The sequence below is a fragment of the Patagioenas fasciata genome, chromosome W (assembly GCF_037038585.1).
Source record: "Patagioenas fasciata isolate bPatFas1 chromosome W, bPatFas1.hap1, whole genome shotgun sequence".
NCBI lineage: Eukaryota > Metazoa > Chordata > Aves > Columbiformes > Columbidae > Patagioenas > Patagioenas fasciata.
The window spans coordinates 215655-240265 of record NC_092559.1 but is presented as its reverse complement, the minus strand read 5'-3'; the positions used below and the strand labels follow the sequence as shown (position 1 = coordinate 240265).

The 24611-nt window shown below is 52.5% G+C and overlaps 2 protein-coding genes and 1 long non-coding RNA gene across 4 annotated transcripts; 2 read left to right on the top strand and 1 right to left on the bottom strand.

Moving 5' to 3' along the window:
* Positions 1–62: 62 nt before the first annotated feature.
* On the top strand, positions 63–12620 carry CPLX4 (complexin 4). The gene is made up of 3 exons (XM_065859957.2): positions 63–1950; positions 4925–5012; positions 12393–12620. Exons 1-3 carry the CDS (start codon positions 1784–1786, stop codon positions 12618–12620), a joined length of 483 nt encoding a protein of 160 aa, XP_065716029.1. The 5' UTR covers positions 63–1783.
* A 1102-nt stretch (positions 12621–13722) lies between these two features.
* Positions 13723–19686, bottom strand: LOC136114481 (uncharacterized). Of its 2 annotated transcripts, none has more exons than XR_011736300.1 (4): positions 19021–19686; positions 18775–18907; positions 15505–15683; positions 13723–13808 (listed from the first exon to the last, which is right to left on the bottom strand). It is a non-coding gene; the product is annotated as an uncharacterized lncRNA (long non-coding RNA). The 2 variants fall into 2 exon arrangements; XR_010653086.2 differs by having other exon boundaries at positions 19283–19686.
* Positions 19687–20046: 360 nt separating this feature from the next.
* LOC136114629 (retinal homeobox protein Rx2) lies at positions 20047–22430 on the top strand. The gene is made up of 3 exons (XM_065860042.2): positions 20047–20534; positions 20659–20888; positions 21686–22430. The coding sequence occupies exons 1-3, from the start codon at positions 20258–20260 to the stop codon at positions 22136–22138; spliced, it is 960 nt and encodes a 319-aa protein (XP_065716114.1). The 5' UTR covers positions 20047–20257; the 3' UTR covers positions 22139–22430.
* Positions 22431–24611: the final 2181 nt, after the last annotated feature.

Sequence of the window (24611 nt, the reverse complement as noted above, 5' to 3'; positions counted from 1 at the left end):
TGTAACCCAAGCAGGTGCGTTTGGAGCACTTCACCCCTGCTCAGGGGGTCCAACGTTTGTGATGTGGGTTCCGCGGCGCCCGGGGCTGGGCTGAGGGCCCGGCGGCTGCGCCGGGCTGGGAAATGTGCTGATCCGCCTGGGTTCGTTCTGTGGCAGGGGTTATGTCAGTGCTGCAGTCTGTGCAGGAGCGACTCCAACCTAAGAGCAAGAAATTGCCTCAAGAGCTTGTATGATCAGACTTGCCTTGAGTATCGGGCACTTGGGGTCAAATGTACAGTAGTGCGTCACCTCCGAAGTCTCTTAGCAGCACACAGAGTTGCTTGCTGGCTGCTTTGAGTGTACAACGTACCTGATTTTGAGCTGAAACTGCCTGTATCTCTGAAGTGCTTTTCCAGGTTCCCCAAACTGCTGTCACCCGGGAGCTCCTGAGTTCTTGCAGCTTCTGTGCAGTTCTGGAAGAGCATGGTGATTATAAAAATCAGTTTTGATTTAAGCAAAACACTTCCTCGGTATTCATAGTATATCAAAGTAGTTTCGTGGTTTGGAGTCTGTGCTTCTGAGTGTTACTATATTTCAATAAGAAATGTAAATTTTCTTGTTTAATCACAAATAATCCAGGATTACGTAATACTGTGGGTTGGTTGGTTTGTTTTTTAAATAGTGACAGGTCTGCTTTAATTAGAAAGACTCTAATACAGATTAAGGCATTAGGCAAACTGGAATCCTCCCATCTCTCAGTGAAATTATCAGAGTGCTGGGAGGACCATTTAGATAATCAAAATTACAGAATGTTTCATTAAGGCATGTGCAGTCAGTCATACTGGAACAAATGCTCAAAACCCAAAATCAGGAACTTTTGAGACCTGTCAGATGATCTTTCCCAAAATAGCCTGTGATCCAGGTAGCAGATGCTGCAGATCTGCACCTAAATAGACCTGGAGAGGCCGATGATGCGAGTGAAGGTTTGAAAGGCGAGGAGCCGCGCAAGCAATGCGCAGACCAGGCGTGGCGGCTGCTTACGGCACACAAGGAGCCGGAGCCGGTTCCCCTTGCTGGCGGTCAGGATTGAACACGTGGGGTGTCCCGTGCAGGCGGAGGCAGCCGAGGAAGAGCCGTGATAACCCACGAGAAGCAGGAAGATGACGTTTGCTTTGTCCTGATTCCCCTCTTGGAAAAAGAGTTCAGAGACAAACCAACCCTGTGAGAAGTAGATGAAGAAAAATCAATGTATTTCTGTCCAATCTGATAAGATACTAATGGATAAAAAGGATTGGGCTTTTTGCTGACTGAAGAATTTGTTTTCAAATCTCATTTGACCGTAAATCCATGAGAGTCTTCTGCTCAGTAGCCCGAATTGTATGATTTTACTATGGCCGTTTAATCAACGGGCGTTTGAGCTCAGATCTGTTGCGCTCCGGGGAATGTTTCCATCTCTGTGGAAGTGAGAGGCTCACGACTGAAGAAGTCAAAGTGCTATTGCACATTATAATTGTGTGTGTAAAATTAGCTTAAGGTATTAATATAAAAAGTAGGTAACTGCATCTAATGATTTTTTTTTTTTAGTAATCTGAACCATCTGCCTCCAGATATTAAGGAGTTCGCTCTTTAATCCAGATTATGGCTGACAAACTGGTTTTGGCATTCACGTTTCACTAGCATTGTGCCCTTGAGGAGCTGGTGTGGCTGTAGAAATTCTCTTGCCTACAGTTGTTGATTTGGAGACATTCTCGGTGTGGTTTTGCGTTCTCGTAGTTGTTTGCTCATAGCTCCTTTTCTCTTGAAGATGGCCTTTCTGATGAAAAGTATGTTGAGCAACCAGGTAAAGAACTTGGGCCTCGGAGGTGGAGGGGAAGAAAGCAAAGAAGAAAGCGCTCCTTCCGACCCAGCCGCGGCTGCGGGCATGACCAGAGAGGAGTATGAGGAATATCAAAAGCAGATGGTTGAGGAGAAGTGAGTACCTGTTCCCTTATTGTCAGTATGGGGCTGATTCTCGATAACTCTGCAGATAAAAATAACACAAGAAAACGTCAAACTTTCAGCTCTCTTCCCTTTTTAAAGCTGATGGATCTTTGCTAAAGAGACTTTGCAAAATAAAAGTTCACTAATTCGGAGTTATAAAATATTGTGTTCCCCTTCCTCCCCCATCTGTGACTTTCTCCCACGCTTTCCTGCTGTCTCCACACCTCGATAACCTGGATTCGTTCCTCCTTGATGGTCCTTTATCTATCAAATTTGTCCATAGGTACAAAGCTCCCTATAGTGCAGGAGTTAATTCTGAAGTGCGTGTGGTTTGCTCTCCTGTGAGTCCCCCGTGTCAGGTACACTTTCAAGACACAATCTTTTGTTTGTCCAGGTTTATTATGGCAACCATGAAAAACTAATGAGTTTTAAGATTATTATTTTTTTAGTTGCATTTTCAGTATTTTTCTAAAATCTACTAAATAAAGCAGAACTTTTCAACTGATTAAATCTCGATTTTATTTTGTTTGTAATTATAACATTTACCACTTGCTGTGTTTAAATATCAAACCAGAGTTAAAATAAAACCCTTACTGTGTAGGAGTTCAAATAATGCATAATTATAAAGAAAACAATTGACTTTTAAATCTCGGATGCATCTGTTCATCTAATGGTCAATTACATAATGGTTGTGTAAATCCATCATGTAAGATGATTATAGGTGAAAGGTTAATGACTAGTGGAATTTGAGGTATCCAGCTCTGTATTTAGCAGTGGCCATTTCTGTCATAAAATCTTAAATAGGTATCATTTTGTTTGGAATAAAATGCAGACTGTTTGCTATGCGTTTTGTGAAGGGGTATTTGGAAGAGCAGTAACTGCCTGCTGGCAGGGAGATGCTTTAGTGAGGCTGAGCAGCAAAATGGGGCTTCTGGGACAGGGAAAAAGCTTGTAAAATAATTATTTCTGTGATGTTTTCAAGTGCGGCGTGTGTCTGTTACGTGTACTGAGGAAGCGGTACGGGAGTACTTCTGGAAGTACAGTTTGGAGCTATGATAGGAACATTCAAAGAGAAGAAAGCAGCTCGGGACGGCACAGGCCGGCGTGGCCGGTGAGCGTGTCACAAACTGCCACAGGCGCCGCGTTCTGCCGGCTCCGGCGCGGGGCTCCCGCGTTCTGCCGGCTCCGGCGCGGGGCTCCCGCGTTCTGCCGGCTCCGGCACGGGGCTCCCGCGTTCTGCCGGCTCCCGCGTTCTGCCGGCTCCGGCGCGGGGCTCCCGCGTTCTGCCGGCTCCGGCGCGGGGCTCCCGCGTTCTGCCGGCTCCCGCGTTCTGCCGGCTCCGGCCGTTCGAGCGGGCGGCGGGGAGGCTGCAGGGCCTGGCGGGAGCGTGCTCAGGCAGTCGGACCTTTGCATGGCCGCCCTGGCCTTGGGTTCTTCTCAGGCTTTGGATTGCTGTGGTAATTAAACAGACAAAAATGCACAGATTGCGTATTATACGTTTCCCTGAGAAACAGTGGAAAGCAATGGGTGGCTTGTGCTGGCAGTTTCCAGCACAGTTGCGTAGTTTGCTTCCAACATCACAGAAGGTTAAGCAGGAGGGGAGCACCGGTTAGTGCTGCACGTCGCAGGCTCCTGGCTGCCATGCAGCTACTCTGGTACCTGCTTCGTGTTCCACAGGATAATTAGATCCTCCAGAACAAAAAGACAGATGCCAGGGCCCGGGCGATGGTGGGAGATCAGCCGACTGAGCTTTGCGAGGTCTTCCTGTGATGCCAGGACAACTGAAAAGCTCAAATGTACCTGAGCGGAAAATGCCCTCCAGCCCCACTGGACACCCGAAGGGATGTGCTGGGCCACCCGAAGGGATGTGCTGGGCCACCCGAAGGGATGTGCTGGGACGTGCACTGCCCTGGGGAACACGGCCCCACGCCGGCTGTGGCCGCCGGAGGAGTCCCCGTGCTGGCTGTGGCCGCCAGCTGCTCCGGCGTGGGCAGCAGAGCAGCCAGGTTGAGAAGGACAGGGAAAGGTAAGTTTAAGATGGCTTCCAGTTCAGGTGGACTTTTCTGAGAGACCAAAGCACTCATTTGTGGAAGCAGAGGAAAAGCAGCATTTCATCCTACAAGTAGCTTTTATGTAACAAAATACCTGTACTGGAACAAAATAAATTTTGCCATAGAATTTCCATGACAGTGCAAGTAATCTAACCCAAAAATGTGCTGAATTGTTCTTCAATCTAATGAAAGCATTTCATAAAATCACAGATAAAAGAAGTACTTTTCCACACAGGGAAGCTGTGGAATTCGTTGCTGTAGGATGTTCTGAAACAATAAATGGATGCAGAAAAGCCTAGGAAGAGTCACAGGTGACAGAGACCGTCCAGGCCTATTAAAGACAATGAGGTAGAGCCCGTTTCCCACTCTAGTACTTCACACCACTGGTTTTTGGAAGCTGAGCAGTTTTGATACGGGATGCTTATCCTCTTCAATTCTTCCTCTCAGCATCCACCACTGTTGGAGGTGGGACTCCAGGATAAGTGAACTTGGTCTGAGCCAGAAGGGCCATTGTGCCATTGTGTGCGTTGTTACCCTGTAAGAATGCCCTGTTTGTAGAACAGGGGCACTGGCAGGCAGCCACGTGTCTGTAAGTGCCCCCATGGAATAACCAAGGAATAAGTGTAACTCTTCTGTTCTGCTCATCAGAATTATTCGTTGTTACAGTGAGCAATAACAGTTAGCACAGGTACAAACTCCAGACAGGTAGTATTGGCTTTTCTTCACAGGGCTCAAGGGAACTGTTTCGAGAACACGTTCAGGGTGCAGAAGCCTGGCCTGTTAGCATCACTTTATTGATTTCGCTCCTTTTGTGCCTTTGGGAATAAGTAACATTTTGCAGCTGAGCAACTGGTTCAGTATAAAAGACCATATTTTATTATTCTCTTGAATATTTTTTTTTTCCTGATTTCCAGAATGGAAAGAGATGCGGCATTTGCACAGAAAAAAGCAGAGCGAGCCTGTCTGAGGGTTCATCTGAGAGAAAAGTACAGACTCCCTAAGGTAAGCCTGGTGTTCCTGATCTCATCTAGCTACATGCCCAATTTTGAAACAGACTGACTACTGATGTTCTGAAAAGGGCAAATTGCCTTCATCAGTGGGGTCCCCGCTGCGTCTCAGTATGGAAACGGAGGAGGCTGGAGCCGTGGTGTTCCCTGCTGGCTGCTGCGTTTAGACCCTTTTTTCTCTGCTCATAGCATGTCCCGAGTTGGAAGGGACCCCCGATCACGTTTGTGTGCAGACCAGTGGGGACACTGAGGTGGTTTGGCTGTCTGTGAGCAGTGGGCTCGTTCCCTTCCCTGTCAGGGGCCTCTGGTGGTGCTTCTGGCCCGAGGCTCGTGCAGTCTCTCCAGCTTGACAGGAGGAGCCAGACGCGAAGGGTTCTCTGTGGAGAATGTGTTCTAAGCAGCTCTGCCGTTTGCCAGTGGAGGGGTTCTGTGCACTTCCTTCAGTGCTCTGTGAATGTGGACCCCTGCAGGAGCTCCCAGAGCCGAGTGCCGCCAGCTTGGCCCTCGGGCCCCGTCCTGGCACGACCTGGGAGCAAAGGCACACGTGGCTGAGAAATGTTAAAACCTATCCTAGAACCTGCAAGCAATGCTTATGCATTTTCTGTGGTAAGGACAACCAAGTACTGAAATACTTGCAAAGGTCTGTGCTGAGCTGCTTAAAGAACTTCCCACTGAAACATCAGAAATGCCAGAAGGAAAGGACCAGCGGTCAAGCAATTTAAAATTAACGACGTCGCCTAGGTTCAAAAAGGGATTATATAACATAAACACAAATTGTAAGTCATACAGGCTGCCCAGGGCAGTGGTAGAGTCACTGTCTCTGGAGGTGTTTAAAAAGCACATAGATGAGATCCTTGGGGACATGGTTTAGTTCCTGACTTAGGTTATGGTTGGACTCGATGATCCTGAGCATCTTTTCCAACCAAAATTCTTCTATGATTCTATATTTTTTCTACAGCGTTAGTTTGCTGTTTCTGACCGTGAGTAGCCAAAAGCCCTCTAGTGCCATGTTTATAATACTGCACCACTCCTAATCATTTGCTTGAACCCTAAAGGCAAATTACGATTTGGATGAACAATGAATCAACCTTGTGACTTAGATAAAATCGTTCCATCTGTATTTCACCAGGCAGGCCTCATTCCTAATCAGGGATGGAACATTTATTTTTCTCTAACTTTGAAAATCTGTTTTTGCAACCAAAACCTTGCTAAGTGACTTTCCAAGGAAAAGAAGTGCTGTCTTAAAGCATGGCAGAATGTTTTGAGACAGGCCCGTGGTGGCAAGCAAGGGAAAAAATGCTGTGGAGAAACCTCAATTAAGCTACTTTTATGTGCCCTCCCAATGTGTCAGTGTTGAATAAAGCTTTTGTAAGCAAATTTGAAGTGAATGCAGTTCTGTATAACAACTAATTTCAGATCAACAAACTCTCTGTAAGGACATTTAACTTTAAAAATTATCCGAAGCCACAGTTTGTCATCCTCAAAAACAAAGGCATATTGCTACACCTATAGCTTCTCATTCAAATCACCCCTTTAAATGGAAGTGTTGTTAGCCTGCGGGTCTTTCGCAGATGGCTATCAAGGTCACACACTTGTACGCAAGTTTGACCCGTTTCTCGCTCCCTGGAGGTGCTGCTGCTCTGGCTGCAGGTCCCTCTGCAGAGCTGCGTGTGCGCCCTGCGCGGGCGTTCGGCACCTGCAGGGCGCGGGGGTGATCGCGTGTGCGACTGCGCTGGGCAGCGCGGTCCCGGAGCCACCGGCGGCCGCCAGCGCAGGAGCCTGGCTGTGCGGCTGGTGTTGCGCTGCAGTGCATGTGTTGGGGGATTGTGGGCACCCACAGATATAGCCTGGCATCAAAAGGACTAGAGAAATGCACCACGTCTTCCAGTTCCCTCCAGACAGAATATCTGTCTGGAAGAGAAAGGGAAACGCCTGGAGTATGTGTGAGCTCTGTGCATGACCAGTGTCATATATAGGGATAGAAGGAGCAAGGGCAGATTGTCCACTGTGCTCTTCTGGATTTGCCAGTTGCAATATACCGTTTGTTCCGGTCCGTGGGTGCTCAGCATAGTGGCAAGAAAGAGGAAAACACATCCTGAGGGCAGGTTTAATTACAGAAAGATTAATTATGCAAAAAAAATGAAGTACAAGATTTTAAGTGGTTGATTGGATCGGAGGCCTAAAGCTCTAAACACCAGCATTTTAATTAGCAGCTGAGCAGTAAAATATCGTTAGGCTTTGTTTTCCTTTGGAGGCATGTGCTGAGCCAGCTACTGAGCGGTGCTTCCCGATGGCCTCACCACGCTTCCAGGCCCAGCTCCGCGTCCCGAGAGGGCTCGTTTCAAAGGCTTTGGAGCCGCGAGCGCCCAGCTCTGCGCTGGAGCGGGGTGTCTGTGACCTGAACTCTCCCGTCTGTGACCTGAACTCTCCCGCCTGTGGCGCTTGCTCTATTCCTGAAGTGGTTTGGGTCTCCACGGGCACCCTGGCTGGGTGACACGTGCGCTGCCACCCGTAGCGCCCAGGAGCACACGATGGACGCCTGCCCATCTCCAGCAGGAGCCTCACTTTGATATGCACCGGGTGCTCCTTGGGGCCAAACGTCAGCAATGGCAGTAGAATGCTTGTTCCAAGGTAGGACAGGAGCTCCAAGCATGTATTTAGCTGAGCTGATTTGCAGTGGTTGCGACTAAATTTTGTAGGATATGCTTTTCTGCATTTGTGTCTACCTATATAGCATTTATTGGTTTAAGGTCTGCTTTCTTTTCATCAGCCCTTATGAAACCATCTCTTATATTAGGAAGAAAATTAAATCAATACGTGCATGCTATGTATCCCTGAAAAAAATTCAACTCTATGATACAACATTATGGCAGCAAAATGCTCTCGGAGCTGTGATAATGCATTAGCTGTTTTCAGAATTGAAAGTAATTTAAGGTAGCCCAGTATGGGATAGAAACTCTGAATGTTACCAGTACCAATCACTAGCATGCGTTGTAAATGAAAGCCTGAAATTCAGAACTAAGCAGGGCCCCCTTTTCAGTGCTAAATCTAAAGCTCCATGCTATCTGGGCTAGATTTATAAGAGAAAGCAGCCCCTTAATGAACCTAATCCTATTAACAGAATTGTCAACTTCAGTTTGCCGGCAGAAAGATGTTTTTAGCCATGAGACCTTTCATCTATGGACAACTTTTTCATTTTTGGAGTATTCAATACATCACCTTCATACAAAACATTTTTTTAGAAGTGTATAGATATATACGTATTTTAATTTAACAAAACTACACCAAACTCTTTATTCACTTGCTGCCTTTTTTCTGAACTGGGATGCAGTAATCAATTAACTTCTGCAGGGTCATCTCTTGGGGAGATGATGCCTGTGATGCAGGAGGAACATCTATGTGACCATAGGCCCACTCGACCGGTCCACAGACCTCATCTGCGGCACAGCAGCCTCTCCCCATGGGCCCCACCACCCCCTCGCCCCACTGATCTGCACATTGTACCCGCTGTGTCACTTCAAATGCCACTGCTGTCCGTCAGAGTATTGTCACATTAGTGCTGTTCTTCTGTCCAAGAGTTGGGGTTGTCTCGTGATCCGTGAGTTTCCAGCACCTCGGGAAGGGACTGTCATCTGCTCCGCACAGGTGGATCCCTTTCCCCAGTCAAAGCACTTCCGTGGGCACTGCTCTGCAAGGTTCTCAGTGACGGAACAGCAGGATGTTTGTTGTTCACCGGTGTTTAGATGGGAAGAGTACTCAGATGCAATCGGGTGTCTTTTCAATAACGAGTGCTGCTAAAGACGTTAAAAAGGAAAGCTTATCCCTTTCATGATGAGATGTAGTCATGTAATCTCAGCTCTTGCTCTGTTCTGTGATGGCAATATTGTTAGGACTTGATTGAATGAATAGCACTATTCCAGAATTAAAGGTTTTTTTACTTGTCTGCAGCCATTACATGAGCTTTAGCTGTGCTGTGGGGGATGCGTATTGGCCAGGCAGAAAGAGAAACTTGTCTCAGGAGAAGCTCTTCAGTGCGTGCAGGCTTCAGATAAGCATCTGAAAGCAAGTGTTTGCTAAGCTTGAAGAATTATTTTGCTGATCTAAATGCTTTCTTAATAGGCCAGAGTGAAACATCTGTGGAAAGATGGAGTCACAAAGTGGATGCCAGGAGGCTGAGCCAAAATGGGGTTTCGGGGCCCCAGGGGCAAGGGGGTTCTCCCTGAAGGCAGTTTGGACAATGACGTGGTGGGGCACATGGGACCCTGACAGCCAGGGTGTCAGGCAGCTCCCACACGTGTTCCCTGTGCAGGGAGGGCGCAAGAGGGTGTTTGGGGGATGAAGGCCGGTGTTTCCAACCGGTGGCTCCTTGTACAAACTTGTGAGTCTCCTGCAGCCCTTGGATGGCATAGCTCAGCATGAGCCTGCTCTATTGCTTGCCAAAAATCCCACTTGCAGGTCGAGATGAAGTGAACCCTGATTTCGTGTGTAACTGGTGCATTATAGGTGGTGAATCACAGGATCAGGTCTAGATTCCCCTACCTAAGGGTCTCTGTGCGTAGGTAAATTTTACGACAGGGTAAGTTAGACGTAAGGAAAGCAGTACGTGACAGGGTGATGCTCAAAAAGTTTGGCTCCCCTATGGATTAGTCTGAGCTTGATCTTTTGTTTACAAACAGCCTTCATATTAACGGGTGTTTAGACTGACTGTTTTCTGCTTACACCTGTGTGTCATATGTATAAAGAACTCTATTATATTGCACCTGTAACAAAATGGATCTGAGCCTGACTACCTCAGATGCATTATCAGGGTCAAAGAATATTACCAGGCACTAGAAATCTCTTGCCTGTGCTGTTGAATGGTCAGGATAGTGTCTGACCCAGTTTTGGCCTGGGCACTCCCTCAAGCAGTTCCCAGGGCCCGTTTGGAGTTAGGACAGGCATTCCCAATAGGCAGTTAGATGGGACCACCCTGTTTGGTAGGGCGAGAGGGTTCAATAGCCTCGCAGTGGGTTGTTCCAGGCCAGCTGGCCTTGGGGCAAGAGACCAGTGCCAGGCATATTTAATTTACTAGAATAGATGTTGGGTTTGTGTTCTCAGAGATCCTAAAAGGGTGGCTGAATGCCTGCAGAGACCTGGAATCTAAAGATTAAAGTCAGCAGGAGATAGGCCATCCAGTCTGGTGCAGGTTTGCCAGGGTCTTGAGGTGCTTTCTGTATGAGTTTGTAAAGCCCACGGCCCCGGCTGTCCTGCCCATGAGGTCTGCCTGTTTTGGGGCTCTCTGCAGTCCAAGCTGAGAGTATTCTGGTGCAGGGTGATGCCTCTGTTACTGTCAGAACCCTGTCTGGCCTTGGGCAAGTAACAGTCCCTGCACACATCCGTACTGGGACAGCAGGGCTCCGCGCACCCGCGGTGCTCCGACTGCGAGCTGCTGTCGGCACTGGCAGGCACGGCGCGTCCGCAGCACCGCGGCGGGTCCCGCTTTCCGAGCTGAGCGCTTAGAGCTGCGTTAGCCTGACTTTAAGAACACCCTGGGGGAAAATCCTCGGGGGTCTCCTTGTGAGGAAACAAGCTTTACCTTATTTCTTATGTGCTTCCTGGCTTGCTGTTGGGTGACCCTACCCTGTTCAAGGAAAGGCTAAATGCTAAATATGTAGAAGCAGGTGACTTGGGCAGAACTGTATGGCTTTAGACTACATCCGAATGTGCTCTTCTGTGGTCAGAGAACACTCGGAATCCCCAAACCGTGTTGTGTGTCACATGTCGGACTTCAGTAAGGCAGGAGGCTTCGGTGCAAGAACGTGCCGAACAACTGTTCTCATTGCCAAAGTGGCCTTTCTGTGCACTCTATAGGCATCTCTTCACATAATATACGGTAGTATGCAGTGATGATGTCTTAAATTATAAATAGTTTTAAAGAAAAGATGATGTGTGATCGTCTGCTTAGGGAGATTTTTTCAGTAGTTAACCCTGTATCTTTTTTTATCATCCTCTACTGCTATGGAGGAGAATTTCAAAAGGGCTCACTCCTCCAATAACCAGCACTTGCTGATGAAAAACTTCACACATTTTTTCTGTCTCCCACAGATCTGATATGAGGAGCCCTTACCCAAAGGGCTTAAGAGATGTCTTCACCCATTTCAGCCACGTAGTGAAAATTGTGATACACCTCTCCATATGTTCATAAGAGATATGGGGAGAAATTGGGTTAAAGAGAAGTGCAGTTATTGGAAATATAAAGCTGTGCAAATATATGTAACGGTAAATAGTGGCTATGCAGTCAAACCTCCCAGTTTGCCTGTTCTTGCTGAGGCCTGAAACTGCACAAACATTGCTCATATACGTCCTTCCATTCATTTTTGCAGGCGTTCATTCATACAAACCCCTCTCACTCTCAAAAGCACCTCCTGCTGACAGCATTGCTGCTTATTCGTATCAGGCCTTTGCTGCTGTCATGCTTCATTTTGGAGATGTAATGAGGCATTAATGCTTATCTTTGATGTGTGAACTGTGTCAAAATATCCTGTTCTTCTGAGCTCTGGATCCACCAGAAGATGTGAACAAAATCACCATTGTTTGAGAAACTGACATAGCCCCACCGATAGAGCATTTCGGCAGGCAGGCAGGAAGCAAGTGTGTGTAGCGCTTTCCTCATCTCAGCTGTTTTAATTGCTTATCCAGTTCCCTCTCCCTTTGCTTTCTGAGACTCACACCCAACTCCATCCTCTCTTTTGTTGCCCAAGTCCCCTGTTACCATGAACCAGCGCTGCTCTGACGGTGTACCAGGCAGCCCCTGCTCTTCGTCACAGCTCGGAGACGGCAGCCAGAGACCTGGATGTACTTCAGACGTGGTCTGGGAAAGATGGAGACTTTTTTTTTCTAGTTATTTCCTAAGTTTAATGCATGTTTCTTTAGGAAGGCTTCCACTTAGTGCTGATATCTGAAAATACCCACCGCCAAATTAATAGGGGAATGGTAGCCACATGGGTTTTCTAAAGCTATGGCTTCATCAACCGAACCACAGAACAGATGGCAGCCTGGGCAGTGTGTTGTGGATACAAGCAACTTGTAGTGGATTTCCTGCAGCATGAGCATGTTCCACAGTGAACACATAGGGCAAACACTTCTAAAATGGCCAGCGACACTGAGGGCTTCAGTTCTGACACTGCTGAAACCCTTTAAAGAAAGGTAATTGACATTGAAAACTCTAAGCACTAATATGGGGGCTGGTTAAGCCACTGAGTTGCACCTAAGAACTTTGACTGAAAAATCTGTGTGTATGTTTTGCTTCTCCCTAAAACAAACAAACAAGAAACTCCTCAGTAAATCCTGGGACAGCAGAAATTCATGTACCGGTTTTATTTTCCTTTTGTATCAGAGTGAATTGGATGAGAATCAAATACAGATGGCTGGAGATGATGTGGGGTTGCCAGAAGACCTTCAGAAGATGGTGGCAGAAGATCAGGTGGAGGAAGAAGACAAAGACTCTATCCTGGGACAGCTGCAGAACATCCAGAATATGGACATGGATGCGATCAAAGAAAAGGCACAAGCCACCTTCACTGAAATGAAACAGGCTGCTGAGCAGAAATGTGCTGTGATGTAGAAGAGATCCCACTACCCAAGGGTGGCAAATTCAGTCTTGTCTCAGTGGGGCTGCAGAGCAGGAGCAAGCAGAAGAATGCACTTAGGTCTATAGCATTAAATGTAAGTATAGAGGACTGAGAGAGAGAGACTTTAAAACCCCAAGGGGGGTCCATTTACGTGCTGTGACTGCTTAGTGCAACGATAGAACTGAACCTCATTTTTTAACAACACTTTTCCCCATGGAAAAAAGGTTTAAGAAAGCTAATATTGGGGAAAAAATGTGCCTTTTTCCATTTTTCAAAGTGATCAAAATGCTATTAAATGTGTATTTTTAGGCAAAATTGTTCTTCTGATGCATAACATAGGTAACCACTCATTTCATATTGCTTTCAGAAATAAATACCTATATTTCTAATTTAAAAATCTGTTTCAAACATTTTTAAACAAATCCAGTATTCAAATGCTGGCATTTTCGGCAAAAATCTTACATAAAAATGGTTTTGGCCATCTCTGTACTGAATACAGCAAAAGGTGAAGCATGTCACTCCGCAGCATGAGACGAAAGTGTCCTCTCGTACAGAAATGAGTGGGTACCAGCAGGCAGCAAGGCTCGGCAGCTCTCGGCGAGCGGCGCAGGCTGCTCCGGGCGGTTTCATCCACAGCCCCTGGCTTCCACGGGTGGCTCAGGCCCCAGGTGAGAGCAGTGGCCCGCTGGCTGCTCTGGTGCCAAATTCCGGGCTTGTGGTACCAGCAAATAACCCGTGTGGCTGAAAACGAGCCCACCGCGTTCATTCTTGGAGCCAGCTGCAGACAAGGCTGAACTAATTCCGGCCCACCTGGAAGATGATGCTGGGGCAGGGCACCTGAACCCTGAGGCAAAATTGGGCTTTCACTAGTGCTAAACCTGAGCCTGTGGGACCAGCACGATACAGTTCAATGGGTGGAGATTCAGAACCCAGCAAGATTTTTATTGCTGTTTTTGGAGTTTCTTCTGGGGAAAACCGAAGCAGGTGTTGGCCCGGCTGCCTTCTGCTCCCCAAACGCGATGCTGGGAGCCCCGGTGTGTTATAGCCATACAGTTAGCATGCAGGATAACCCACGCAAAAACTGTACAGCCCTTGCACATGGATGATGTATACGATGCTACTCTCGAGGGGCTCAGGTATTCTATAAAATGAAGGATTTGGTGAGTTCTCCAAGAGCTCGTCTGTAATGAAATTTGCAAATGAATGCATGTGGCATCTTCCTACAGGTTTGTAAGTCTCTCTTTCTCTCTCTGTGTCTCCACCCAATCAAGTAAAAATATTAATTTGAAATGAATAAATGCACTAAGTATAGTTTGTTGCTTTCTCTCTCCCCCCCCCGCTTTCTCTCTCCCCCCCCCCGCTTTCTCTCTCCCCCCCCCCGCTTTCTCTCTCCCCCCCCCCCGCTTTCTCTCTCCCCCCCCCCCGCTTTCTCTCTCCCCCCCCGCTTTCTCTCTCCCCCCCCCGCTTTCTCTCTCCCCCCCCGCTTTCTCTCTCCCCCCCCCGCTTTCTCTCCCCCCCCCCCGCTTTCTCTCTCCCCCCCCCCCGCTTTCTCTCTCCCCCCCCCCGCTTTCTCTCTCCCCCCCTCGCTTTCTCTCTCCCCCCCCCCGCTTTCTCTCTCCCCCCCCCCGCTTTCTCTCTCCCCCCCCCCGCTTTCTCTCTCCCCCCCCCCGCTTTCTCTCCCCCCCCCGCTTTCTCTCCCCCCCCGCTTTCTCTCCCCCCCCCCCCGCTTTCTCTCCCCCCCCGCTTTCTCTCTCCCCCCCCCGCTTTCTCTCTCCCCCCCCCGCTCTCTCTCCCCCCCCCCGCTCTCTCTCCCCCCCCCGCTCTCTCTCCCCCCCCCGCTCTCTCTCCCCCCCCCCGCTTTCTCTCTCCCCCCCCCCGCTTTCTCTCTCCCCCCCCGCTTTCTCTCTCCCCCCCCCGCTTTCTCTCTCCCCCCCCCCGCTTTCTCTCCCCCCCCCCCGCTTTCTCTCTCCCCCCCCCCGCTTTCTCTCTCCCCCCCCCCGCTTTCTCTCTCCCCCCCCCCGCTTTCTCTCTCCCCCCCCCCCGCTTTCTCTCTCCCCCCCCCCGCTTTCTCTCTCCCCCCCCCCGCTTTCTCTCTCCCCCCCCCCCCGCTTTCTCTCTCCCCCCCCCGCTTTCTCTCCCCCCCCGCTTTCTCTCCCCCCCCCCGCTTTCTCTCCCCCCCCCGCTTTCTCTCTCCCCCCCCCCGCTTTCTCTCCCCCCCCCCGCTCTCTCTCCCCCCCCCGCTTTCTCTCTCCCCCCCCCCCGCTTTCTCTCTCCCCCCCCCCGCTTTCTCTCTCCCCCCCCCCGCTTTCTCTCCCCCCCCCCGCTTTCTCTCCCCCCCCCCGCTTTCTCCCCCCCCCGCTTTCTCTCCCCCCCCCCCCGCTTTCTCTCCCCCCCCCCGCTTTCTCTCCCCCCCCCCGCTTTCTCTCTCCCCCCCCTCGCTTTCTCTCTTCTCCCCCCCCCCTCGCTTTCTCTCTTCTCCCCCCCCCCTCGCTTTCTCTCCTCTCCCCCCCCCCGCTTTCTCTCCTCTCCCCCCCCGCTTTCTCTCTCCCCCCCCCCCTCGCTTTCTCTCCTCTCCCCCCCCCTCGCTTTCTCTCCTCTCCCCCCCCCCGCTTTCTCTCCTCTCCCCCCCCCGCTTTCTCTCCTCTCCCCCCCCCGCTTTCTCTCTCCCCCCCCCCTCGCTTTCTCTCCTCTCCCCCCCCCTCGCTTTCTCTCTCCCCCCCATCTTTCTCTCTCCCCCCCTGCTGGGGGTTGCAGAAAACACCCGAGTGTCCCCGGTATTAGGTACAGGAAAAAACACCTCGGTATGTGGTGGTGTAAACCATGTCTTGTAAACACCGTTACTGCCTCCAGGAAGGTGGTCCAGTCCACCTGCCTCACCTTTTCCAGAGGGGACCTTGGTCTATTTAGAGATGGTGGTCGGTGGTTCTGTATTTGTAACGCGTCATTTCTGTAGTGGAGAAGAGAATCTTCAGCTCTGCCTAAAATCCCCAAGACTTCTGATCCGATTTCTGTCTCTTGGGATCCTCCTCTCACATGTCACCAGAGAGTTTAATCATCTATGTGGAAAAGAAGTGGGCTCTTTTAGGAGGTCTTTAGGTAAAGTAGTTAAAATAGTCGCCAGCTCAGCTTACAACACTGGTTTGTGAGGATAAATCCATTTCCCTCTGTGTTTGTGTAAATCTGGTAGGTGTCTGCATACTGTTGTGTTACTTTACAGACTGAATTGTCTTATCTATAGAACACCGAAGTAAACAAGCCTAAGGCTTTTGACCTTTGAATTAAAATGTGCCAGGGACATGCTGAAAATCTTACTGAAAGCATCTGGTGGTTTAAAGGAGCTGATTAAATTCGTCAGCACATACAGGATCAGCGTTTTGACGGTTTAAAGGGTCAGAGAAGAAAGTACAGTCAGAATCACCAAACAAGTGATTAATGAGATTCCAAAAAACAATGTCAGGGCTGGCAGAGGCGAGTGGGTCGGGGGGGGGGTGGCTGCGGGCCAGGGGTGGCCGTGGGGTGGCCGTGGGCTGGCTCCCCATCCGCAGCACGAGATGCTGCTGGGGGGTGGGAGCTGCCTCAGGCACCATTTTTACAGCTGGAGGCTTGAACAGGGGAGCGCAGAGCCGGGGTACGGCGGGGAGGCGCTGGGCTCTGCCCTGAGCCCCCTGCAGAGTTTCTTTGGGCCATGGGCCCAGGCAGCGCACTGTTGCAGCTCCTTAGGAAAAGGAAAGGCCTTTCCCCAGGGTCTTCCTCTAGCGTCTTGCACTAAACCTTTCTCTTACAGCTGCTGGAACTGTGAAAGGCTGTGTGTGCATGTGTGTGCATGTGCGCTGGTATGTGTGTCTGTGAATGCACTTGTATACATGCACACACCTGTGCACATGTGTGCATGTACCTGTGTATGCCTGTGTGTCTGTGTGCGTGTGCTGCATGGGAGAGGAGCAGATTAAAGCGTTAGGTCACGTGGGAGCTACTGCTGGACCGACTCTACCTGGGATTTGGGTTCTTACAGTTAATAGGATCGCTGGAGCTCAAGGCCGTCATCCCATCAAGATAAATGTCTCTAGTGCCCACTTTTAAGCAATCCGAATTCAATTAGGCTAATTGGAAAACAAGTAAAGAAGGATTGCGTTAATATAGCCTTACAGCATGAAGCTCCGCTCCCTCCCTCCGGAGGGATGGCTGAGCGGGGCGAGCCCCCATGTGGGAGCCCTGGCACCAGCCCTGGGCCGCCCCGTGCGCTCTGTGGGGTCCCCAGGGCCACAGAACACCTGAGCGGTGGGGAAAAGCCGCCGGCTCAGCAGAGAGGTGACTCAGGGTACGAGTGATGCAGTGATGGGAGGAGGCAGCAGTTTTCTCATATATTGTGCTTTCAATAAGGTTCTTAAACAGCACACTTAGGAACTTCTGGGGACAAAAAAAGCAGAGCCATTTTTTAAAGTTTTTAACAATCTGTTGGATGATGCGGAGCGTGCGAACTGCAGCAGGGTGTGTGCTCCCACAGGGTGAATGTTCCACTCTCTTCCTTGCCCAGCCCTGTCCCGTTTGCTGTCCGACCCTGGAAGTCCTGATATTTCGGGAGGTGCTCCCTGCTGCATGTCACTGGTCTGGAGAGCGATGTCCCACCTGCAGAGTCACCTCAGCTTCCAACGTCTGCTCAGCAAGGCAGTCATTATTTCAGTTTGACATAAAGACAGGAGGAAAGGAAGAATCTGTGGCATTTTATGGTGGTGATTTCACTGTGTGAAGCCATGTCCCATACATATGTCTCAACAGCACCAACAGGATCAGAACTACTCCCATTTTGTCTTCACTATGCATGCATGCGAAGGAGCTATAGCAGACAGCTGTGCTTTAGAGGTTGTCCATCCTTACAATGTCTGTTAGCTTCTAAACAGAATTTCAGCAGTAATTGTTGTAATAATACATTGCAAAAAACAAAACAAACTAAAAAGAGATGGAATGGGGGCTGTCTTTTGGAAAGGCAAGCAACAAGCCCACCTATTTCATCCCATGATGAATATTCTCAGATTTGATCCTGACTCCCTCTGTAGATTTCCAAAGGCAAACTGTCTTTGCAAAGCTGTGATGTACCACAGTGTCAATTTCTGAAGCTTCATGCTAGTGTGACACGTCCCAAGGGACTCTGTGGCGGCAGGGTATTAGTTAACAGCCAGCACCTCAGGCCCAAAGAGAAATGTTCAGATGGTTTCCTTGCTCTGCCATCCTGAACTCTCTGCGTTAGTCTCTGGTTATCGCAGGAACCGTTAGATTCCCCCCTGCCCAGCGCACGTGCCCCTCGTGTGCATCAGGGCACCGCGCTCTGTGCCTGAAGCTCGGCAAGACAGAGGAGATCTGGAACTGAGGGGTTGGAGCTGCTGGCTGCTTGGCTACAGGTTTGCTTTTATTTTTCCACATTTTTACAGACTGTGGCCAAGGGAGTTGCTTCCTCTTTTGAAAACTCTGCTCTCCTGCAACAAGGACTCTACTGAGACAAATGCATTTCCATATGCAAACACAACTGTAATAACCTGCTGAGGAAAGAGGATCCTTCTCTCTCAGGGAGGAAAGTCTCCTGTGGGACGTGTACCTTGCTTGGGGGGTGGAAGCAAAAAATGAGTCATCTCTGTATTTGACAATTTTGACAGGCACCCTAACAGCACCATCTGTGCCAGGACCCAATGCCCTTTATGGCACTTACTGCCAGACCAGAGTCCAGCTGAAGCGCTTTCTCCTTTGCGTCTCACCTTGCTGTCTTTTTTTGCCACAACAAGCAAAAACTAATCCCAAATTCGCCAATGGCTTCTGGAGGGACAGGCATGTTTTGTGCTGGTTGTGAGTGCCATAAAACCCCAGCTCCAAATGAGAAGAAATTAGGGACATTGCACAGTTCATTCATCTTCACTAATAGAGTTCTTGGGAAATACACATGTAGATTAAAGGAACACAATGGCCCCTGGCTGATTGCTTTGAGTACCCTCCACTGCCCCTACAATGGTATTGACTTGCTTTTCATATTGTGCACAAAAGCCACACTAACCTTCTCCTGTCTCTGCTGTTGGCCTCTCCCTCTTTGCCAAGGGATGGCTGGGCTCTTGTGGCCCCAGTCTCCCCCACCCCAAAGCAGTCCCCGAAGGCAAACCTCACCTGGAGCTGATAGGAATAGCCAGCGGTTCTAAAGCGCTTGGGACATCAGACCATGCACCTCAGGTGTGGGCAGCGGTAAGGACTGCCTCTGTTTTGAAGAGATTCCTCTTGAAAAATCTACACAAAATGCATCCTGTTGGGCGGGGGGGAAGCAACAATGAAGATTTGTTGAAAGAGGTCATACTTTTTTACTGGACTAGTTAATATATCTGAAAGCAGCAGCAGTGGTGTTTTTCATTCACATACATTCAGACTTGAAATGGAAGCATCCTCAAAGCTAAGTGCAGGCTGAAAACCACTCCAGATGTTGCAGTGTTTGTCTCTTAACCAGCTGGGACAAAAGAGAGCTGGTGCCAAAGAGGAACTGGCAAGTGCTAGTGTAAAAAGTGATAAAGTGACAAAAAGAGAAAAGCAGGAAGGAGTTTGTTACAGGAAGGAGTATGTTGGAGGCAGGTCCTCCACCAAGCCAAGCAGAATGTAAGGTGTAGAATCTGGCTCTCTGCCTTACCTCAAAAGCATTTTGTAGATCTCCCATGAAGCCATGTCCTGCCCTGTGGCCTCCCAGCACACTTGTGCCATGGGGGACAGGGTCACGGCATCAGTCTTCTCACAGGCTCTGTCCTCTGCCAACATCTCAGGAAATTTCCTCAGAAATATTACCTAGTACTTTCCCCAGACTTGAGAAGGCTGAAAGCCTGAGCCCACCTCTTTCAGATGTCTCTCGAGTCCACTCTCCCCAAAAGCCCGCACACACTTTCACTTGGTCTGTAGACCTGGCTTTGAAGGCAGCCAGACGCAGGGCAAGTATCCCGACAGGGGACCAGAGCACCAGCTTCTACCCTCAATGCTCCTTGCCCTGTGGAGCCCACAGCACAGGTCACTGAGCCGGGGACACACCGTCCTCTGTCACGGAACCCCCGGGACTCCCGCCCCTCCCCAGTCCCTCCATGGAGCCCCCCTTCCCGGGCCCGTCCGCCCCTCCCCCGGCAAGCGGCTCCCGCTGTCCCGGGCACTGCGTGCTGGCTTGGTCCCCCCCTGCCCGGCGCACCAGCAGCCGCCGGTCTCACGACGATTTCAGACAGCGCTCGGCCCCGGCAGCGCGGCCCCGACCTCGCGGCTTCGGTCGCGGGGCTCGGCGGGGCGCTCGGCCTGGGCCAGCCCCCGGCAGCGGCCGCCCCGCCTCGAGGGCCCCGGATGGCATCGCCCGGCGCCGTCTGGGGCCGCGGCCGGCGGGGCGGGGCGGCCGGCAGGGGGGCGGGGGGGCAGCGGGCGCTGCCGACGGGGCCCTGGGGATGCCCTGCCTCCCCCGCCAGGCCGGAGGGGCGCGGGGGCCTCGCCTTCCCTTTCGCCCACCGCCTCCCGGCACTCCTCCCCCGCCCCAAGGAGGCCAGCCTGCCGGGCGGTGCCGTGCCAGAGCTGCCCGCGCCGCCCCGGGGCCGGGCGGGACCGCAGCGCCGTGCCGGGGCCCCGGGCCGGCCGCCCCATGCACCCTCCCGGCGCCCTGCTCGCCATGGCCGACGGCGCGTTCTCGCTGTCCGCTCAGGCGGCGCGGAGCCCCGGGGGGAACCCGTCGAGGCTGCACAGCATCGAGGCCATCCTGGGGTTCACCAAGGAGGACGGCCTGCTGGGCCCCTTCCCGCCCGACGGCAGCGCCGGCAGCGCCAAGGAGGTGGACAGGCGGGGTCCCCGGCACTGCCTCCCCAAGATGCCCGGGGAGCCGCCGCCGGCTGAGCCCCAGGGCCGCGCCGAGCGCTTCCAAGGTTAGCGCGGCGAGCGAGAGGCGCCGGGTGGCGGGCGGGCGAGCGGGCGCCTCTCCTCCGCGCCCTCGGGCGGGCCCCGCGGGGAGATCGCCCTCCCGGTGACCCGCCTGCCTTCCCTTCCCAGAGCCGTACTGCCCCGGCAGTGCCAGCCCCGAGCTGCCCGCCGGCAGCAGCGGCGAGGGGAAGCCGTCGGACGAGGAGCAGCCCAAGAAGAAGCACCGGCGGAACCGCACCACCTTCACCACGTACCAGCTCCACGAGCTGGAGCGCGCCTTCGAGAAGTCCCACTACCCCGACGTGTACAGCCGGGAGGAGCTCGCCATGAAGGTCAACCTGCCCGAGGTCCGCGTGCAGGTAACGCCGCGTTCCCGGCACCGGGACCCCGCGCACAGCACAGCCCTGCCCAGCGCGGCGGAGCCCCACGTTCCCGGCGCCGGGAGCTCCCGGCACGGCGCGGCACAGTCCGGCTTGGCCCGGCGCAGCCCCGAATTTCTGGTGCCGGGAGTCCCCGGCCCGGCGTGGACGTGCACTCCCGGTGGCCGCACCGCCCCGGAGCGCGGACGGCCCCACTGTTTCGGCCCGCGGGGCCGTGAACCGAGCCCGGCAGCGCTGGCGAGGGCCGGTGCGTGGCTGAGCAGCCCCACGGGACACGGCCGGAGCGCCGGGCGCGGCTGCGGCTGACACGATCCCACGACCCCGACGCGCCGGCCCCGGCCCGGCGCGGCCAGCGGGACACCGCAGAGCCCGGGGCTATTTTCCGTTCGGCAGCCGCGGGGTCGGACCGCGGCCCGGCACCTCCGGCCGCTGGCCACGTCGTCAGCGCCGCTGCCCTGTGGCTGGCTTGTCGGGGCCCGGGGCAGCCGAAGCTGTTATGTGCCGGGCAGGGCGGGCCGGCTCCGTGGCCGGGCTCTCGCCGTGCTGCTTCCACCGGACAAGGGGCTGCGGGGCTGCGGGGCTGCCGAGCCCGCGGGGCAGCACTGCTCAACCTGCTCCTGCCCGTATTCGACACAGCGCGCTGTCTGCTGTTCCATTGCGTTTCGCTTGCTTCATTTTGTGTGTGCCGCTGCACCCAGGGAGAGCCTCAGCCCTCCGTGGGGGCAGCGGCTCTGCCGTGCCGCCCTGTGACCCGGCTAACAGGGCTGTGCTTGCAGGTCTGGTTTCAGAACAGACGGGCCAAGTGGAGGCGGCAGGAGAAGCTGGAAGTCACCTCCATGAAGCTGCAGGACTCACCCATCCTCTCCTTCAACCGCTCACCACAGGCAACACCTATGGGTCCTCTCAGCAGCAACCTTCCCCTGGAGACGTGGCTCAGCCCGCCTGTGCCCAGCAGCACAGCCCTGCAGACCCTGCCCGGCTTCGTGGCCTCACCACAGAGCCTGCCCGGCAGCTACACGCCACCGCCCTTCCTGAACTCTCCGGCAGTGACCCATGCACTGCAGCCCCTGGGAGCCATGGGGCCACCACCGCCTTACCAGTGCGGGGCCACCTTTGTGGACAAGTTCCCCTTGGATGAAGCAGACCCACGCAACACCAGCATTGCCGCCTTGCGGATGAAGGCCAAGGAGCACATCCAGTCCATCGGCAAACCCTGGCAGACAATCTGAACTCCCTCTTCAGCATCTGGGAGAAACCCACAGGGAAGGCTGGTTCTGGAAGGACTAAGGGACGTCCTTGCCCTGCTCTGGCTCTCCGGGACAGGCAGGCAAAGGAGGGCTGTCCCTTGCACCAGCCTTGCCCCAACACCTTGACTTGCTTTGTATTTTGTGGTCCTTTCAATTCCCTTTTCCACATGCCCTGCAGAGTCAGTGGCCTGATTATAGCTTAGGAAAACAATCTCTTTTGCTCTCCCTCCTTGGCTGGACGCTTTAGTTGCAATAAAAGCTGCAGTAGGGCGAAGAGCTGTGTAAGGTGGCTGGGAACCAAGGCCTGTGTTACCTGGGGAGGGTTTTCTGCTTTTGCACTATTAAATAGCATGACCTGCGTGAAGGCCGTGCATCGTGTTTCTGCATGCAGATGGGCTGCTTGGGCCAGACCCTCTGCTGCCTGTGACACGTAGAGATGAGACAGGGCCCTCCTCCTGCCCCTTCCTACAGCAAGACCCCGCCAAGACTGGCTGTGAGCGCTGGGGGCTGCAGCTGATGGTGGGGAGCGCAGCCGGGTTGGGGCTCCCCACTCGGGAAGGAGCACGGCACTCCCACAGCTGCCTGTGCGGGGCAGCCCCGGGGTTTCGGATGTGGTTTACCCACCCCTGCCCCAGCGGGTCGGGGTCAGCGCCCGTCCCCCTGGCCCTCGCTGCCTCCCCAGAAGGGACCAGCAGGTGCTGCAGGCCCCCATGCCGCTGCAGCCCAGCTGCCCGTGGGGGGAGCAGCAGCAGCTGACAGTGCCTTGGATGCCCGATGGGGTGGCTGGAGCTGGAGCTGGGGCCTGCTGGTTGCGTCCTGCTCGGTGCAGCCCCCGAGGCTGCCCTGGCGCTGGGCCGTGCTCGTTTCTCCACCCACCCAATGCCCCTTGCCAAGCTGCCGAAACTAAAACTGCAGCATCTTTATTTTCCATTATCTCCGTTACTGCCTGTAATGGGGCTGAGAAGCTGTAATGAAACACCCCTTCTCCTCCACTGTGCATGGGGTGCTCTACACACTCTGGAGGTTGTGGCAATTAACGTTTCTCATTAGGGAAGAGAGAAGGATGCACAAGCGGCCTCATTGTGTCCTAGGGATGATTCAATGCAGACTGGGAGGCCTCTCCTTTCACCATTTCCCACTCGTTGTGGCCAGACAAAGGCTGACATCTAATTATATTTTCACAATCTGTGCGTACCTTTTAAGAGTCCTGTCAGAAACAAGTATGTCAGCTTTGTTCAGCTTCACTTCAGAGAGCTTTTTAACCTTAGACAGCAGTTTCTAAACATCCCTTCACAGCCTTCTCCACAGCAGCCCCCATCTATTGTCTGGAGAGCTTCTTTACAGATAATAATAGGAATCCCTCTATTTTAAAACGCCTTTTCCTCTCTGCCAGCCTCCCTGCAGATCCATCCTGCCTCTCTGGACCAGAGCACACGCTGTGCCTGGGCCCCCCAGGGTTTCCTTCGCTGAGTGCTGGGCCAGGGGAGCGCAGGGAGGCCCAGGACTGGCCCCGCTGAATTCGGGGGGATGTAACCCTGCTTGGGCCGGATCCTCCTGCCGGGCTCTGGGCCTGTAGGTGCCACTCCATCTGTGTCCGTGGCGGTGCCCCGCCGTGCTGTCAGGAAAAGAAAGTGCTCTCACTGTTGGGACCAGGGAAATGCTTTGCTAACTTCTAGTAAGGAGACATGAATAAACTTCTGCGGGGGGGGAAGAGGAGAACAAAAGCTGTATTGCTTCAGTTCTGAGGTCTTATTCCAGTGGTCCTTTCACAGGTGAGCTTTGTTTGCACCACCAAGGCTTGCGAGAGGGCACAGCTCAGGTGGCGTGGGGCAGGACGCCTGGGTGTGCTGGGGGAGCGCCGCGCACCCGGGGCTGTGTCACAGCACACCGCTCGGGCTCTGCACACCCGTCCTCCTCGGGGGCTGCAACAACCCCGCTGTCATTACTTGGCTGCAGTCCAGCTGCAGCTCTGAATACCGTCCTGCATGCGAGCATGCTTAACTCTTCCAAAAGCTCTTACCTGTGCTTGTTGCTCATGACTAACAAGCAGCTCCCCAGGATTTCAGGAGCGCTCTTCCACGTTTTGACACCATCGGAAAGACGCCCTCAGCTTTTGATCAGCGCTGTAGCCAGCACTGACTCTTGGTTATGTGACATTCCCAAACACTAACAGTAGATAGAACCGCAGTGCCAGGACAGCACGGACAGCTGCTGAAAACACCCAGGCACTTTCATTAAGCTTGTCATGCAATGCCTGTGAACAAAAAAAGAAATACTATGTCGAGCTATGGTGATTGTTCTTTTATTGACATATTAAGCAGGTCTTTAGTTAAACATTGTAAATGTGAATCTTGTGATGGATCAACTGTGTGCAGTTATGTCCTTCTAGGAAAGCTATGCGTTTATTGCTAAAAAGAAATATTTAACCAGCTAAATGTAAGCAGGCACAGATAGG